The 19,590-nt window shown below is 33.5% G+C and overlaps 2 protein-coding genes across 4 annotated transcripts in view; one reads left to right on the forward strand and one right to left on the reverse strand.

The window, feature by feature from the left end:
• LOC149421495 (glycine receptor subunit alpha-4-like) overlaps positions 1 to 19,590 on the forward strand; it is a 222,397-nt gene that overhangs the window by 84,692 nt on the left and 118,115 nt on the right. The gene's annotated exons all lie outside the window — the stretch shown is intronic.
• Positions 1 to 19,590, reverse strand: part of LOC149421499 (uncharacterized) — a 35,496-nt gene that overhangs the window by 7,576 nt on the left and 8,330 nt on the right. The window contains exons 3-6 of the mRNA XM_089634680.1: positions 18,495 to 18,671; positions 15,806 to 15,960; positions 15,512 to 15,585; positions 9,701 to 9,858 (exon numbers count right to left, since the gene is read on the reverse strand). Of these exons, the coding sequence (XP_089490806.1) occupies positions 9,701 to 9,858; positions 15,512 to 15,585; positions 15,806 to 15,960; positions 18,495 to 18,671 (564 nt within the window). The remainder of the gene's footprint in view (positions 1 to 9,700; positions 9,859 to 15,511; positions 15,586 to 15,805; positions 15,961 to 18,494; positions 18,672 to 19,590) is intronic.

Here is a 19,590-nt window from a genome sequence, read left to right on the forward strand (position 1 = left end):
CAAAGATTACTCAAGTTAAAAAACATTAAAATTCAGAGTGTCTATGACCTTTATTACAGCGTCATCTAGTCCAGAACCTTTAAAAGTCGGCGTTTTACATATATTTTTTTCTTTTAACAGATTTTTAAAATACTTCATATTCATATACTGACGAAAAATGAGTGATGGAAGGAAGCGACTGAGTGGTGCTGAGTACAGAAAGATATCAAAATTAAAAAAAGATGAACAACAACATGCTTTTCAGAAAATCAGGAAAATAGAAACTTTTTTTAAAAGTGAAAACAGCAACGACTCATTAAGTATTTCACAAGAGAACTCGGGGAGTGGGAGTAGTAGTAATAAGGAAGATCAAGGTACTGGTATTCCAATTGAGCTGACGAGTATGCATCATCTCAATCAGTCAGATCAGCCATGTTTAGTAAAACCTGTTCGTCCTTGTGATTCCGACATTTCTGACAGTGAAATACCTTCAACAAGTGGCAGGAATTTGAGGTCACGCTGTGAAGAAGTGTCTCTTGTCGCGAAAACTACTGAAATACAATCAACCACAAAACTGAACAAAGATCCAGCCTTATGGGAAATAAACGATTGGACGAGAGACATTATTGCAAGAAATGGTTTCGAACAAAACAAGTCCTATGATTTCACAAAAAGTGGGAGAATGTATTCCGATCATCGCCGTTATTTACAAAAAAATCTATTTTTCAGAAAAATGAAAAATAATGAAGTAAAAGAAAGGAATTGGCTTGTCTATTCGGAAAACAAAGGCTCCGTATTCTGCGGACCCTGTTTGGCATTTGGATCTATTGAGAACAGGACCCAATTTGACCAGCAAGGTTTCAATGATTGGAAAAATGCAGAAATTCGAGTAGCTCAACACGAAAACTCTCCAAATCATAAGTCCTGTATTCTCGCTTTAAGATCTAGAGGTTTATTTATTGTTTTTGTGTTTAATTCGTAGAACTCCATTTAATTTTTTTATAAATTTAATTTAGATTAAATTTGATAATATTATTATTTGCAGTTCGTTACACTTGCAGAACTTAATAATAATATTATCAAATTTAATCTAAATTAAATTTATAAAAAAAAAAAAAAAAAAAAAAAAAAAAAAAAAAAAAAAAAAAAAAAAAAAAAAAAAAAAAAAAAAAAATCTAGAGGTTTGATTCACGGTTGTATTCAATCTTCACTAACTGCCCAACTAAACGAGGAATTTGCTTATTGGAAGAACATTTTAAAGAGGGTCGTTGCTGTAATGAGAGGATTGGCATCAAGAGGTCTCGCTTTCAGAGGAAGTAATGAAAAATTTGGTGACCCGCACAGTGGGAATTACATAATGCTACTTGAATTAATAGCAGAGTTTGATCCATTTTTAGCCAAGCATATTGAAAGACATGCAAACCAAGGATCTGGAACTACTAGCTATCTATCAAAAACTGTCTGCGACGAGTTCATTTGCTTAATGGCTGAGAAAGTACTGAAATGCATTAGTGATGAGATAAAAGAAGCGAAATACTTTTCTTTAATTGTAGACTCTACACCGGATTCAGCACACGTAGATCAACTGACACTTGTGATTAGATATGTTTTAAATAATGGAGAGCCATGTGAGAGATTTCTTAAATTCTTACCTTCTGTAGGACACAAGGCTCAAGATATGTTTGATGCCATTACTTTAGAGCTAGAAAAGTTAAACATAAATCTAGAAGACTGCCGGGGTCAGTCATATGATAATGCCTCGAACATGTCAGGAATTTATAATGGTTTACAAGCCAAAATTCAAGAACAAGCACCACTTGCCATGTTCGTCCCTTGTGCAGCTCATTCGGTAAATTTGGTGGGAACCTCGGCCGCTGAGTCTTGTACAGAAGCCTGTCACTTCTTCATGTTGCTGGAAGAGGTATATACTTTCTTTGTGAAGTCAACCGATCGTTGGAAAAAATTGGCTAATGAAATAGGAAAACGAAAAACGCTGAAGAGAGTAAACCTCACACATTGGTCAGCAAGAGCAGATGCCTGTCAAAGTGTAAGAGATTCCTGGGATGAAGTACTTACGGTTTTAAAAATGATTGAAAATGACGCTACACAGAAACCCATCCCACGAATTGAAGCAAAGGGAATTCGCCTTAAATTGGAAAAACTGGAAACGGCATTTATGATCGTATTTTGGAATGCTATTTTGGACAGATTAAATAAGGTGAGTGCTCAGATTCAGAACTCATCTGTTGATGTACTGACGGTATCTGATCTTTATGGATCTCTTCTCGAATTTACAATAGCAGAGCGAGAAAAATTTGATTTTTTCGAAAAAAGTGCAATTGAAATGAGCGCACTTAAGCAATATCGCACTTAAGCAATATCAATAGCGACATTAAGAGTAAGAGGAACCCTAAGAGAAAAAACTTCATAGACGAAGCATCAAATGAGGAAATTGAAACAACCTCCAGAGACTCTTTCAGAGTCAACACCTTTTTGGTAATTCTGGACAGACTGAGAGCTGAATTAGAGAGAAGACATGGTGCATATATAATCTTTAAAGAAAAATTTTCATTTTTAACAAGAATGAGTGAACTTTCAGCACAAAGAGTCTCAGAAAAAGCTCAGTCTCTTGTGCAATATTACTTTAATGATTTAGAAGACGATTTAGTTCAGGAATGTGTACACTTTTGTAGTCACATTTCCTCTAATAAGACGGAAGAGAAACCTGAATCGACATCATTACTGAATCTTTTTAAGTTTTTGAGGAAACAATCTCTGTGTAATGTTTATCCAAACTTGGATATAGCTCTCCGCATCGCACTTTGCACACCGGCTACAAATTGTTCTGGAGAAAGGAGTTTTTCCTGTTTAAAGCGTGTGAAAAATTACCAAAGGTCTTCACTGTCGCAAGAAAAACTTAACTCTTGTGATGTTTTGAATATCCACAAAAATAAACGATAAATAATAAACGAACGTGCTCAAAAAAATTTTTTGTTTAGACAACGACGGAAGATTTATTGACAGACAGGCCTGGAGTAAACAGATTCCCACGGGAAAGGAGAGACCGGAGGGACAGTCGAGTTTTGAACTTGGGTGCATTGACAGCCCCGAGAAATGGATACAAATCAGAAGTGTTGTTTGAAATTACAGTTAATTATTGAATTCAAATGGTATTAGAGAATATTGCGGAATATTGAATTAAAGTGAAAGATTATTGATCCGGTGTTTGTGTGAAGTGAAAGTGGTTCGACTCAGTGAGAAAACAATTAATAATAATGACAATAATAATAATTGGATAATTTGTAGAGCGCCGTTTTGTAAAAACCCACCTCAGGGGCGCCAGGTGTTGTGCAATCGCGATTGTGTTATAAAGTTGTGTTGATTTAAACGTGATTTCGTATACAGTTCGAACTAGATTGCTTGTCTTAAAAACATGAAAATAATAAAATAATGATTGCGTTTTTAAAACAGAGTGAATGTACTTAAAGGCAGGAAGTGTTTAATCGGGCTAAGTTATTGATTTGGCGAGATGGCATTCTATCCACGGAGACCGAAAACCAGAGAATCAAATAGATTATTAACTGTGGGTTCGAATCCTAACAGATTAGGGAGGTACAATTTTATTTACAGGAATATTTAATTACCCTTTTATATGCGTAGGGAGGAGGTCGAAAATTAAAGTGATTTAGCTATATAGTGTAACCAGGTAAGCTTCACGCTGAGATTGAGAGGTGCCTAACTGGGTGAGTTTTTTATATTATTTATTAAATTTCAGAGGACCTTTTTAAAAGACGGATACGACCGAGGTACAGGAACTAAGTTTACGACACCTGCCGCCCAAATAATGTTATCATTAACAGGGATGTGCTAGGCGAACCGTCAATCAGCTGTGAGCGAGAGACGAGTCAACGACCTTTTCATATATAAGACAAGGCGCGGTGTACAGTCAGTCAAAGGGGAAGTTTTGCTAGCGTATGCCGTCCCAAATTGAAAGCGATCGGATGCAACCAGACGGAACAAAATGAAAACTTTTCTTCTGTTATTTGACTTTCTAATTTAATACTTTTCATCTATTGTTTGACTTTCTAAGTTACGAATTGGGATGCACAAAAACAAATCTAAAGTCAAAAGAGGGAGATGGTAATCTCCGAAATAAAACTACCAACCGAACAACTTTTCTCAACAGGTACCTTTCGAGAGGTAGGCAGCCTCTTTAAATTAAATGCAAAAATCAAACCAATTATCCGTTTATACCTACCTGAGAGGATAGGTATTCAGTAGGAGTTACCCATACCTAATACACGAGGATGCTAGTAACCTCATAAAATAATTACTAGAACCGAATATTAAAATACAGACAGTCCTCATCCTAAATTTGGCATTTCGAGTAGACCTTACATATATCTCACATGATAATTGGCTGAATGGGTAGGCACACAACCTATCGTTAAAAAGCGGGCTAAATGTCGACAAGATCGTCGTGTGTTATCTATGTATTGACCTAGAAAGGGATGTAAATCCCCGACGGCGTGGGAGTTACAACGTTTTCTGGAGGTGGCACGTAACTTAGGACCTTGCGTGTCACATTTTCGCGACTAGATTCGTGACAAGGGATGTCATGGTTTTCCCCTTCTACACTCAGTAAAGTAGATTTTCCTGGAGGTGTTTGAGATTGGGGCAATTCTGAAATTGGTGATGAGACCTGGTTTTCTTTATTCTGGCGTGAAGGTTGCCGATTTGGAACAAGGGGAGACCCGGCCGGTTGTGATATCCAGACACGCAGATATCGATCGCCTTGCTCAAATTATCATCCATCAGTTTTGTTTGGTAAGAGGAGGAGTCAATCTTAGCTTGAAAAAAAAAATTCATTTCCTTTCCTCTCCTTCCCCTCCCAAAATATATACATGGATGGCGTCGACAACTAACACCATAAACTTATCGTATGTATATCACATATATAAAATCGAACACTTTATTATATTCACATTACCCTACGATAGGTAGAATCGAGTAGCTAGTGGGGGGGGAGCAGGCGACTTAGAAGATAAGGTTTATAAAATGGTTTTAAAACACAGCGGTAATGGATTCAACTCACTCTATCTCAAAAGAACCAAGGGATACCACACATACATAAATAACTAGGTTCCTAAACCGAGAAACAAAAAACCAACACAACGTTCGGTGAAGCCTTTTTATACTGAACCGTCACGTGAAATGAGTACGTTCAAGGTCGTACGTCACGTAGACAAACTAGGATGTACACTCTTGAAGGGGTGTGTAATAAAGAAAAGACGGCAGGGAGGACCTTCCCTCCCCGGATATATATATAACCAAAGCCTTATGGAAAAGTTACCTACGGGACTTAAGGAAAATTATCGTAGAAAGAAGAGAAGGAAAAGTTTGAAGTAGAAAGGGCAGATCATTACACTCTTTGGCTCTTCTGAGCATTGAAGCAGACTTAATGAATACTATAAGCTATGAAGATATTATAGATGATTTTGTCAATAAAAAAACCCGAAAAAAATTGTAATTCTTGTTATTAAATTTTACTAATTAATATAAATTGTACTAATTCGTTTGTTTATTTTATTTTTGAATACCTACATCCTACATTTGAATATTTATTTTGAAAATGGTGTGTCACCTAATGGCAGCCTAAAAGTGTTTTTTTTTTTTTTTTTATGATTGATATTATCGGTGGCAATTTCCAAGAAGGGGGTAGGGGGCGGCGCAAACGAAGTGGCCTATACTTGAGAAAAGTACAAATACGGCCCTGTATCCTACCCGTTTATATCTACGATAATACTTTGGTTCATTGTCCTGTCCTCTAAACATCTTTTACCATACAGCTACAATTAGATGCGCTACTGCGTACTAAAATATGTCGTCAAACTTGTTCCACTATTAGAACGCGACAAGCGATGCGCGTAGATCAGACAAATTCAATAGTTTTAGTTAGAGATTTGGGAGAATGGGAAATCAATTGGAGATCAAAATGCGGAACCTATTTTTTCGCTTCATGTCTCAATTGAATACAGTACATAAATGGTCCACATTTGGACAATGGGCCCGGAGCTGGGACAATACAATAATGTCCTTTCCTCATGTGAACTAGGCATGAACTAAAACATTGGATACTTCAACACGAGTTCTCGTAGTGAGGTTTTTACAAAACAGTATAACAAAAATGCACACAATCCTTTATATCTATTTTTGCCAAACTTACTCCCGCCTTGAGCACGGGGGTTTAGGATCACAGAGGCCTATCTACAAAAGCATAGTTTTAAGATAAACTCAAATATAGATTGCAATACTCATATGCCCACCTGTATGCCCAACTGATATGCCAAACTGATATCATATGCCCAACTGTATTTCTTAAGCGGATGTATACACGAGATAGTGTTTCGTGTCAATAATAAATATGATTATGGCATTACCCAAACCATACTCAAAACACCAGTTTTTGTAGTTAGGCCCCTGTGATCTTAAGCCCCCCCAACATAAAACTGGGTTCACTGGCTCGTCTGTTTGAGCATTCCTCATCAACATACATAGCATACAAACGTTGTGTTATCCACGCATACAATAAGCAATATGGCAAGGAATGAAAACCACATTTGTTTTATAACCAACACTACTCTAGAATATAATTGGCCGCTACTAGTGACCTCAGCACAGATATAACATGAATCATTATCGTCAATATACGAGTACACTTAATGTTAAATGAATTACTGCAATCATAAAGTGCCAGTCAATGTTAAATAGATCAAGAAGGATCAAGCAATAAATAAAACTAAGGTACCTACGAGTACTTACTACCGAAGTAATGAAAACAATGTAAATGGATAGTTATTATAATATTTAGTTTGATAGTTATTATTGTAATTATTCGGAATCGCTGGACAAGGATTATATGAAATATTTTTAAATAAAACCTTCTGATTTACCTTAATTACTATAAAAGGAATCTGACTGCATTTGGGATATTTTTAATTTTAGCATTTTAATTTTTAATTACGTAAATCGAAAATTCACTTTCGTTGTATGGGATGACAGCTGGAATGATTTCTGTTGATGACATTTTCTCTTGTTGGTATTCCTGATACGAGTGTCTAGAATTTGAATCATTTCTGAATGCAAATTCTAGTTAGGTCCTGTTTTGGCCAAACTCGAAAAATAGTATATTTTTTTGTTACTTAAAAAACTTAAATTGTTTATATTTAGGTATTATTATAATTATAGTTTTATTTAACGAAACTATAGTAATCTAACCTATAATAATCAAACCTAAACTAACCTAACCTAAATCCTAACCTAACCTATATCCTAACCTAACCTATAATGATCCAACCTAACCTATATCCTAATAATAATCCAACCTAACCTAAGCTAACCGATAATAATCCAACCTAACCTAACCTAACCGATAATAATCCAACCTAACCTAACCTATAATAATCCAACCTAACCTTACCTAACCTATATCCTAATAATAATCCAACATAATCTATAATAATCGAACCTAACATACAATAATCCAACCTAACCTAACCTAACCTATAATAATCCAACCTAACCTAACCTAACCTATAATAATTCAACCTAACCTATAATAATCGAACCTAACCTAGGAATATATTCGGTTTATGGGTGAAATTCCTAAAAATTAAAACTAGTTATTTTTATACTAACTTTGGGCCGGGGAATCCGAATCTGGAAGAATTAGGTGGCGGCAAGCAATATTAACTGAATTACACGACTTTAAAATTTCGACGCACAAACAATTTAACTGGCCATTTTGAACGCTTTCTGACAATAAAACTAGTTATCTTTATACTAACTTTGGGCCGGGGAATCCGAATCCGAAAGAATTAGGTTGGGGCAAGCAATATAAACTGAAATACATGACTTAAAAATTTTAGATGCAAACAATATACAACGCCATGTCGATGCGTTTTTTTGACAATAAATCCATAGAAAAATAACCAAAGATATATAAAATTAAGTGTTGCTAGTAAGCAATAATATCAATAACGTAAAATAACATGTTTATAATTTCAGTAATATTTCTTATTCAAATAGTTAGATTTAGGTTTATTATCACGAAAGGTGAGTTTTTATGTCGGGGGAGACGAAAAAATATGCATTTTATATTTTAATTTTGCTAACATTATTTCAATTACGTAAGTATTTCAGTTTTCAAGTAGTTTAGCGGCTACGCTAGGTTTGTGTAACATGGTTTGTGATAGAAAAGAAAGTGCCCCCTTCGTAGCGCCTACTCGCGTCAAGGCAAGAAAACATCCCAGTTTTGAAGTAGTTTAGCGGCTACGCTAGGTTTGTGTAACATGGTTTGTGATACAAAAGTGAATAAAATGTATCTGAATACTTTACGTAAATGAAATAATGTTAGCAAAATTAAAATATAAAATGCATATTTTTTCGTCTCCCCCGACATAAAAACTTACCTTTCGTGATAATAAACCTAAATCTAACTGTTTGAATATGAAATATTACTGAAATTATAAACATGTTATTTTACGTTATTGATATTATTGCTTACTAGCAACACTTAATTTGATATATCTTTGGTTATTTTTCTATGGATTTATTGTCAAAAAAAACGCATCGACCATTGCGTTATATATTGTTTGCATCTAAAATTTTTAAGTCATGTATTTCAGTTTATATTGCTTGCCCCAACCTAATTCTTTCGGATTCGGATTCCCCGGCCCAAAGTTAGTATAAAGATGTATAAAGATAACTAGTTTTATTGTCAGAAAGCGTTCAAAATGGCCAGTTAAATTGTTTGTGCGTCGAAATTTTAAAGTCGTGTAATTCAGTTAATATTGCTTGCCGCCACCTAATTCTTCCAGATTCGGATTCCCCGGCCCAAAGTTAGTATAAAAATAACTAGTTTTAATTTTTAGGAATTTCACCCATAAACCGAAGCTTACCCAAAGAAAATGTTATCAACAGAAACCATTCAAGCCATTACAGCTGTCATCCCATACAACGAAAGTAAATATTCGATTTACGTAATTAAAAATTGAAATGCTAAAATTATAAATATCATAAATGCAGTCAGATTCCTTTTATAGTAATTAAGGTAAATCAGAAGGTTTTATTTAAAAATATTTCATATAATCCTTGTCCAGCGATTCCGAATAATTAGCGATAGTTATTATATGTACCTATGTATATTTTGGATGCAATATATATTTTTATTTAAATAATTTTACGATATTCCTAGCGCAGACTCTTGATAACAGTCTACTCTTCATTACTTCATAAAAATAACAGGATAATATGATTGTAGTATTTGTGGATCTATTTACATTCGTCTCGGATCATTGTTTCTCAAAAGACGATAGTAAATTCACCTTTTGACTGAACATGTTCATAAACTTGAAAAATTTCGACATTTCTGTCAAAGATTTTGACAAAAGAAATACGTTCAAATGTAGAATATAATTCAAAATAAAAATTATGTTGGTACTTACTTTATCGTTTACCTGAGACACAGAGACACAGAAATAGAGACACAAGACAATAAGACACGGAGAAACCACCGAAATAATTATTTTTAAATAAGTATACGATAATATGTGATTGTACCAATATATTAAAGGGACTTAATCCGACCCTGATACTAGTAATTATTATGCAATCATTTTAGAATTAATACAGCAGATAAAAATGAGAACAATATACGTACTGAAACACCCGCTTTCAGAAGCTCCTTCACACAGGACAAGCCAATTCCTGAAGCGCCTCCGGTCACTATGGCATTTCGTCCTTGGAGGAGAAACTCCATGCTTGATAATATTCGAGTTCGAGTGGGTACTTCAACTTCAGCTTTCAAGGAACGAGCGTCTCATCCGAATGCGCAGCACGGAATGAATAAACTATTGATTAAATCTTGACGGCTTCCGTGGCGAGTGGTTACGATCCTTGCCTACAGATCCAGAGTCGGTGGGTTCAAATCGCGGCGTGTGCAACTAAATTTTATGTTTTTTCAATATTTTTTTTTTATTTCACTACTTCATTTAAAATAATATAATAAATTAAACTTTCGCATGCTCCAGAATGTTAACTCCGTTCAAGAGAGATACTTGACTACAATTCTAAATCGAAACATAGCTTTAAATGGGTTTAGCTATATTTGGTGACCAGATCTGAATGGTCGGGTACCTTCCAAACTTCCTCTTCCCCATCTCTTTTCCTTTCCTAATACCATTAGCCTACTGGGAGATGCCGTAGTCTCACTGACTCAAGCAAATGGAACCCTTTTGCGGTACGTGCATAAAAAATTCAAATTCAATAATTTCATTCAATCAACTATCAATTTTTCATGCATTTTATCATCTTACCAGTACAGACCCATAAAAAAATCACGGGATATTATAGTTTTAGGATTTGTGAAAGGATTTAGGAAGCTGAAAGTAATACAAAAATATTTTCTTTCGCCTTTCAAAAACAAACATTTTCAATGTTAAAGACAATCAGAGAGACCTGTTTTTGGAAATCTTTGAACCATTTTTTCTATGGGTTTAGTATGAAGTTTGCAAACAGCCAGAGTTCATGCGAATGAATGACACCATTTATTTGACTTTTTTTACAAAAATTTCTGAGAAATAAAGATGGCGATGGCCGATTACAACACCCACGCATAATTGCTTATAACATAAACTTTGGTTTTTTATCAGTTTTATCGAACTGTTGAATAAAAAGGAACCTACACAAAATCCTACTTATGAGGTTTTGATTAAAGAAGAACACAGAAATGCGATGTGGGCGTTTTTCTAGATCCAAAATTTTGAATATATGATAGTGAAGTGGCGATATACGATATCAGTAAGAGAAATAGAGTGCGTCGTATTCTAAATAGGCTAGAACCAAAGATTAAGTTGTGCCTACGTGGGTTTCTTTCAAAACTATTTCCTATTTTTATTCTACTTTCAAGAGATCAATGAAAAAACACTAATAGCCACATAAATAGAACTGAATAACTTCTCATCACTGGTCACCCTAGTGAGGAGGATTAAGAAATACAATTACTATACATAAATGTCATATTTGTATATACAATGTTGAATTAGTCACTGCAATAAAAAAATTTAAAAATGGAAGGCATTTTTAAGCATGGGGGAGGTCATGTTTCTTTCGACGTTGAAATTTTTTGGCAACCCTGTTTATTGTTGGCATGGTTCTGTACACGTGTGGCGCTGGTTTAACTGTAATTATAGATTTTTTCATAATGGTTCAATGTTTCGTTTCGTCTCTTTGCGGAACTCACTAATTACATCATTAACATCATCAGACTAATTACTCTGTACAAATCGTCCAAGACAAAAAGAGAAGATTAACTAACCGAAATGGAAAGACAATTCACACAGATGTATAAAGAATGTAACTCGTTTGACATGTGTTATAAATGTCTGATCATCGCAATGAGCCCACTTTTTTTAAATACATCTATTTGAATTAAAATTTTGTTTTCGGTAATGAATGCATGGGACATCTTGGAAGCCAAAATTAAGGCGAAGCTTAATGCTAAATCACTATTTTGATCAATCTTTATAACGAATTGGTGTACATTATTGTGATGTATGGTAAAAAGTTGGGTATTCTAGCGATAGATGGCACCAGTCATAAAGCTTACTCCAGAGTCCGACAGATGTCGCTAAAGTGTAGCAATTGCCTGTGGGGTATCCTTGTCAGACTTCAAGCTTCTAGAAATAGAGAATTACCAACACTCGGCTAATGAACAGTGTAGCTAAATCCAGACTTATATTTATTGTAACGTAAATACACGCAATTATTGTAAAGAACCTTTTACTTTTTCAAGAGTTCCCAACACACTAAATCTGCATGGTAAGCAGAGATATGACAATTATGAATACTAAGAAATATGTTTTAGATAAATTGAAGGTTTTCCTATCGTTTCGCTTGAGTAGAATACAAATAAATAAAAAATTATTCAATAAAAAATAAAAATGTAAACTACTAAAAAAATATTTTTAAATAGAAATGAACGAACGCGTAAAGAAACAACTTTTTAAAAATACAGTATTATAGCTAAGATTGTCTGTGACAGTTTCGATTGATTCACTTAAATAAATAAATAAAAACCAGTTTTGTGCTTGAAATTGAACGTTTCTGGCTCCGTTTGTCAAGCGATTTTAATGCTTATTACCTACAATATAAGGTATACCAAGAATATACACATTTTTGGCTTGTAGCTTCCTCTTAACCCACTTCAGACAGCAAATCGCGCTGTTCTATCAAATTAATGTTGGCGTGAATCACGTACACACACGCGGAAATGTACGCATCTCTCTGAAATCGGACGAAATTTCAGCAGTTAGTATACGAAATAAATGTCAGTCCAACGCGATCGGTATATATACGCGATCGAGTTCAGAAGCTCGCTTGACTACAGTCCCTGGGAAGGAAGGTTCAATCCTTAGCCAAACCGAAACAAAAAGTCTTGAGATACATTTAAAATTAATATATTATGGTAACAATACGGTGTTTTTTTTACATTTTTTACATCAGGAGGCCCTGAGGAAAATTTTTAACAACTATATTCCAGCAACTTTTTTATTCAAGGGAATCTTTCATCCGTGATTTTCGTGGTATTATATTTCACAAAATGTTTTAATGTCTTCCTGAAGGTTTTCAAAATACTTACTATTTCTGCACGTATCAAATATTTTCTGGCGCTTTCATTGCTAACGTTGGCTAAACCTTATTAGATACATCTAAATAATGTACCATGTGATTGTATATCTTAAAAAGGCCTACAGAAAAGTTCACAATGGTGTATGTCTATCTCCAGAGGGTAACCCCTAGCAACGCCGGGTATACGTAAGCTAGTCTAGGATAACAGTTACCCGTGCTGACTTGACGTCAAAGTTCCTTATTGAAATTTTGTACTCGGATTCTAAAGGATGACTTACTCAAATGTGTAATATTTAAATTTAAAACCCAATTTTATTCAATTTAAGCTTTTTACCATTCTAATTACAATAAAAAATCTATAAATGTGGTTATTTTCTTTTCATAGATTCTTTTTTACAGTCAGAGGACACATCTTTTTGTGTTATTGCGCACAACGTAACAAAAACTATTTTTGTTCTTCCGTTAGCAAACCGTGATATTCTTGCATCAACCTAACGGCTTTCAGTTGTATCGTCCTTAAGCCTTAAACGTGGATATAAATAGTTCATTTAATTGCCAGAAACGATGCGTTAGTTTCCCATGAGGGACACTAATTTTGAGACAAGAGAGCAAGTTCTGTCTCTTGCTCGAAATGAAATCGTCTACATTTTTCTCTGAAACAAAAGAAATAAGAAGGAGGAAATTCTTCTTGTAAATACATTCTTTCACCGAAACTTGAAGATGAGTCATCTTACGGGATGTCACTTTAGGACAGGTTACCGGGTTAACCTGGCTCTCTCTGAGGTTGCAAAAGAGCTAATCGTCTTATATTGTAGAACTTACCCATTAGAAGGAAATTTGACCCAGTTATTTGATGTTTTACATCCCCATTAAAATATACCATTATTTAAGATTCGCAATTTCACTGAAATTATTTAAATTCAAAACAATCCGTCTTTTATCAAAACATAGGACAATAAAATGCAAATCAAATAATCAAATACTGATATAAGTACTGAAAAAAATTAGATGGTATGCGTTACTAAAAAATACTTTGAAAATAATGGGACACATAAATATATTATATTTCATTTATATACTATATATTGTTATTTATATATTAGAGTGTCCCATAATTGTATCAAAAAAATAGAAAGAATTTAAAAAAAAAAATTAAACAAATAAATTATAAACTAAACTTACACTTCTCAAATTATACCGAATTCATTAGATTTCATAATTTTAACTCCCTCCAAACACGACGTCTAATTTTTGATCAAATCTTATTGTTTAAAATCCTCAATAATGGTCTGGACTCACCAGAACGTACCAATTTAATAAATCTTCATATTCCGTCTAGATCAACCCGACAATCTAATTTATTTTATCTACCCTCTTGTAGAACAAACATGAGAAAAAATTCCCCAATTCCTCGTATATGTGCACAATATAATACAAAATTTTACAGCATTGACATTTTTGGTAATAACCTAAAGAAATATCGATATGAAGTAATGCGTACGATCGATTATTAATATGAGAGTATGGAATGTATCGGGAGCATCTTCTATCCTCTTCCTATTTTCCTCTTTCTCTCCCCTTCCTTTAACACCAAATTAATTTTAAGATATTAAAACTTCATTTCCAATGAACTTTAGCATAAGAAACTTATGTGGCTTGACGTCAGTTAACTTGTATATTTATATCTATCATTGTATATTATGTAAAAGCTGTTTGTTTCTTACAAAATAAACAAATAAATATATATTTTTTTTTTTTATGATAATCTAATGATTACAAGACATGGTTTTTCATGTATAGCACAAAGAATAACAAATTATTATAAGCATCCACATGAATTGAAAAAATCTCCATAGAAAGAATAAATGCCGCCTGCTACGCCGGTCAGTTGCTCTAAGCATTGAGCTATATCGGCTTATTCCAAACCCGTTAAATAATTCAATATAGACTACTATTTTTCTTTTGTCAATTATTGGTTATTACATTTTTTCCACCTGAAAACCACCTGCTTTATTTTTGTAGGAAAGCCTTTGTTGGTGCTGAATCCACCACAAGATGGCGTGGAGACATATTATATCTTTTCTGTTCATATTATTTTCTATTATTCCTTCTATTTATCTAATTTATTAACCACTCCACACCATATTTAACGTGAATTTTACTATTATTATATCTGATTTTTAAATAAATGTCATTTCAGATCCAATAATAACAATAAATAATTTACAATAATATAAATAATAATAATAACAATAAATAGGTAAAAATTATCACAATTAATAGGTAAAAATAATTTAAAAAATAATGTATGTCTATAACTATAATTTATTTATTTATTTATTGGATGATTTGTATAGCGCCGTTTTTGTGAAATATCACCTCAGGGGCGCTTTACAGTTAATGCAGATATTACAAAAAATATATAAATATTACAAATTGAAATTGAAATTAAGTTAAATAAAAAAAATTATTATGTTAAATATCATAATTTTAAAGGTAAATTTTTGTTTGCTTTTGAGAGGCAATAATAGCGAAGCAATTTTTTTTATAAATACTTTCAGCTTCAGAAATTCTTATAAAATTATAATTTCCCGTGATTTATCACGGCCCTGCTCTAGTAATTAATAAAAATACTGCTTAATTATTCTTTTCCGAATAAAAAAGACGAGATAGGTTATTTAAGCTAAACAAAGGATATATGATCAGTGTGTAACATTTTTATTCTTGACTAATTTAATTATTTAATCAACATGATAATTATTAATACTATTCATAAAATTAAATTAATGCTTTTGAAGTTCGTTTCTTGATTTAAAACCGATTTCATAAATGGGTTTCTCGCCTTCGCTGACCCAAGCGGAGCCATTTGACCCATTCTGCAACAGGGTCATCATTGCCCTGGCCAAATGCTCCGGGCTGGAAAGAACATCAAAATACATATTACATTTTCAAATGTACAAAAACTATAGCTAAACAGCTAGGCAGTTTTTAGATGAGTTTTGGTTATTAAAAAAAAAAACATCGAAATTGTTATCTTTTTTTTAGAAGTGGGCGGCGGACTGCTTTGTTAACGGATTATAAAAACCTTCAATCTTTAAATCTTCACTAACATTAGGAAATAACAAATAGTATGTACCCTTGTTCTGGTTCGAATCTGAATGTCATTCGCGTGTTCATATTCTGTTCCTCGGTTGGGTACATGGTCATGGCTCGCTTCACTAATTCAGTTACAGTCAATCCAGGACACATGATGAGGAACCTTACGCCAGTTCTGTCAAAGTGGTACGAAGTCTGAAAACCACATGAAAAAAAAATACATAGCGAAACGTGAAAGAAATGACACGTCCAAGATATTAAACTTTATGAAAATTACACTCGCTCAATAACATTCGTTGAATATTCTTAACTTTAAAATAAACCATAACCGAGAAGTTATTCAGCATAAATAAATAACATATTGACTCTCATCAAAGAAATCATATTAAAAAACAAAACATTACCCTTCTTCTTAAATGGGAAAAAATGTGAAAGTGATACATGGTTAAAATTAAACTTCGTATTTTTTTCCGTAAGAAGCTATTCGCTAGGCAATTTATGGTGGAGCGGTCTAGTATGGAGAATTTTTTTTTTCGTAATACAGAATTCGGCATACGCGGGATTGGTGCTCCGTTATGTACTTATCTTAAATAAAAAATATTTATTTATAATTACGACATCGCCACCACTTTGAATTTTTGATAAAAACACCAATAATGTTCTCCCGATTCTTAGAAATGCTTATAATTATGTTAAAAAAAAATTGAGTGTTTATTTATTACCTATGATATAATTACATTATTATTTTATAATATAATTATAAAGTAGGACTGTAGGAACAGTTAAACTATTCCCACACAGCAACGAATCCTTCTACCCCAAATGCGTATCAAACAGAGTGAAGTGTATCGCGTATCATCTTTGCGAAGTTTCCGATCCGCTAGACATTATCTAGTAGATCGGGATTCCCTCGGACAAGAATTCCCCTACTTAGGGTACTATTGTTTATTGTGGGTATGTATTGCGCAATGCGCATGCATCTCTTCACTGTTCTTTGTTTATCATGGTGCGCGTCGGCCGAGTTTACAATTTACGTAGTGGGTACTTGTAATTGTGCGCTGCAGTAGAATAAATCAACTCATTTTCGAAGTTTGTGTTTATATCGACTGTTCTTTGAAAGTTGAACATTATGGCAATGTTAAGAAGTGAACTAACTTGTCCTGTATTCGGTTCTGGAAGTGATTTACCTTTGAATGTTTTGCCTACTTGTGAAGATGTATTACGATGTGTTTTGTGGGTGCACCATTCTAAAAAACAACAATTTAAAGATACATATGAAGAAATTTCCGTGAAGTTAGAGGATATCTGGAATAGAGCGTCAATTCCCATTATTGACCACAGGAGCATTACGAGACGAATTCGTACGTATTATAATAAGTACTATAGTTTAGTAAATAAGTCGTCCAAAAGCAGAAAAAATAATACGGCTTATCGTCAAAAACTTCAACATTTCAAAGAAAAAACCCCGTTTCTTTTTGATATAGCGACATGCAGATGCACATCTTTTGACTTATGTTCGTGTGAAAAGAAGCGAAAAATTCCTATCAAAGAACAAAAATTCCTACTGGATCAGCGAACGGATCGAAAAATGATGATAGGAGGTCTGGACCGAGATGCTACAAAAAAACCATGAATTTATTGACAAGGAAACGTCATCATGATGAGTTTGATTGCACAAACAAATTAACTTTAGACTCTCAAAAAAATGTGCATTACCGATCACACGATAATTGACGATGTCATACTACCAATGATAAAGAATTTTCCTTGCCACACTCAAGCTACAGAGAGATTTGTGAAAATTTTAACAGAAGCCTCAGCCGTTGTTTGTGGACCCTTGTGGCGAGATGGATTAATAAAAACAAGGTTAGAGTAACGACACCTTATGTCTATTTTCAACTCCAAAATGCAGTACCATTCATAGTAACTTTTATAATTTTCAAGTTTTTCAATGCGGTAAATAATATATGTACATTTTTTATTTCCACTATTTGTTCCATTCTAACAATCTACAAATGTATTATCTGTAAAATAAATGGTAAAATACAAATTTTATGTGTGTTTTATTTCGCGTATATGAGCTATAAATACTTAGGTAAAATCGTGAAAATGATAAAATATAAAGCTTTGGCGATGTCCAGGTATTGTGAATATTTTTATGGAGCATCTTTCCCAACTATGCCGATTTCGAAATTCTCAAAAAAAAATTTTCACTCCACCTTACTAGGCATTATATTTTCAAATAAAACAAAAACTTTGTATTTAACCACAAACTTTTATTATTTTACATATCGCCCGGTTTCGCTTAAGCAAAGCATTTTATTCGATATGTAAAATAATAAAAGTTCGTGGTTAACTACAAAGTGCTGATTTTATTTCAAATTAAAATCAAAAACTTTGTAATATTTTTGCACACAATCATATCTACAAATAATATTTAGAGGCCGGAAAAAATGTTGTTTAATTTTTGTGTTTTTGCTTTTTTTCACAGTTTTTCGTAAAACGTGCGTTTTTTAAGAAATGCGCAATTGCATTTTAGTGCAACCTTCGCAAATTTTTTTGCTAAAAATGGCAGTTTTCCTTGGCTAACGACTTAATTAATTGTATTAAAAAGAAGTATCATACTAAGGAACGGAGTATTTATGTGAATACCACAGAAAGGTGACAATCTTCTGGAGCCAGTGAGACTATGACATCCATTTCAAGTACAACATTAAATTCAAAAATACCCCCATAGCCCTAGAATACGCGATGACTCCTCCCTTCGAAGCGCAGTAGACCGGAGAACAGCCAGCGTCGGAATCCAAACCTAAGATGGAGGCTATGTTCACAATGGTTCCCCCGCACCCTCCTTGGTCCTTGCCCATGTATCGCATTCCCAGGATGGAGCCTTGAATCACGCCACGCTGTAACATTTCAAGATTAAATTTATAGGTGGGTTAAAATATTATTGCATATGTCCACACGAAGAAAACTTACTGAAAAAAAAAATTGGTAATTTATTAAAACTCTGGTCAAATTATTCGTTTTCCTGTCAAAAATGGGACTGCAGGACTATAACTAATGAATTGAAAGAGTTCCTAACAAAAAAATCAGTCAAAAGCGAATGTTTTATGAGGACGGCGTAACACGTGTTCATACAGATAGTGATATTGATATTGACATACTGATATTATCGCTTTCCGTCACGGTATTTATTAGGAAAAGAACAAGTGCTCTCGATGTATTCTGAATGACTAATATTTAATCAGAAATTTGGCATGCTGTCTCAATTTCAACAGTATCATGTTGGAAAATGATATAATTTAAAGGTCAAAAATAGAGCGTGTCAAGACAAAAAGTGTTGCAATGGTTAAAAAATAAATTTTCTTACCTGTGACATGCTATTATTTAAACACACAACTGACCAATTTATTTTTCACTGTATATAAAAAAATCAAAGGTTTTTATAAGCCTGTCTCACTGGATAGCAACCCGTGCTGAGACAGACAGACAGACTGACAGTATATGAGGTCATAATTATGTATTCTCACGTAACTTATTTAATATAATAAGGTTTATAGTAGTTAAACAAAAAATATTTGAAATAATATGATAAAAAAAGAATAGTGACAAAAAGTCAAAAACAAAGATAGATTACAGGTTAACTACTTGCGTTAATTATCATCTACTTTTTGCTTTTGTTTTATTCTCTTTTTGTCTTAACTGCTTCATCAAGTTATAATATCATTTTCTTTTCTTTTCACTACATTGCGTACATATAATATTATGACGTACTCAACAGCTCCAAATCTGATATATAAAACTGGGTGGAACCACAGTATC

This window comes from Hesperophylax consimilis, chromosome 8 (genome assembly GCF_061612785.1).
Source record: "Hesperophylax consimilis isolate HC1 chromosome 8, BYU_Hcon_1.0, whole genome shotgun sequence".
In the NCBI taxonomy this organism is placed as follows: domain Eukaryota; kingdom Metazoa; phylum Arthropoda; class Insecta; order Trichoptera; family Limnephilidae; genus Hesperophylax; species Hesperophylax consimilis.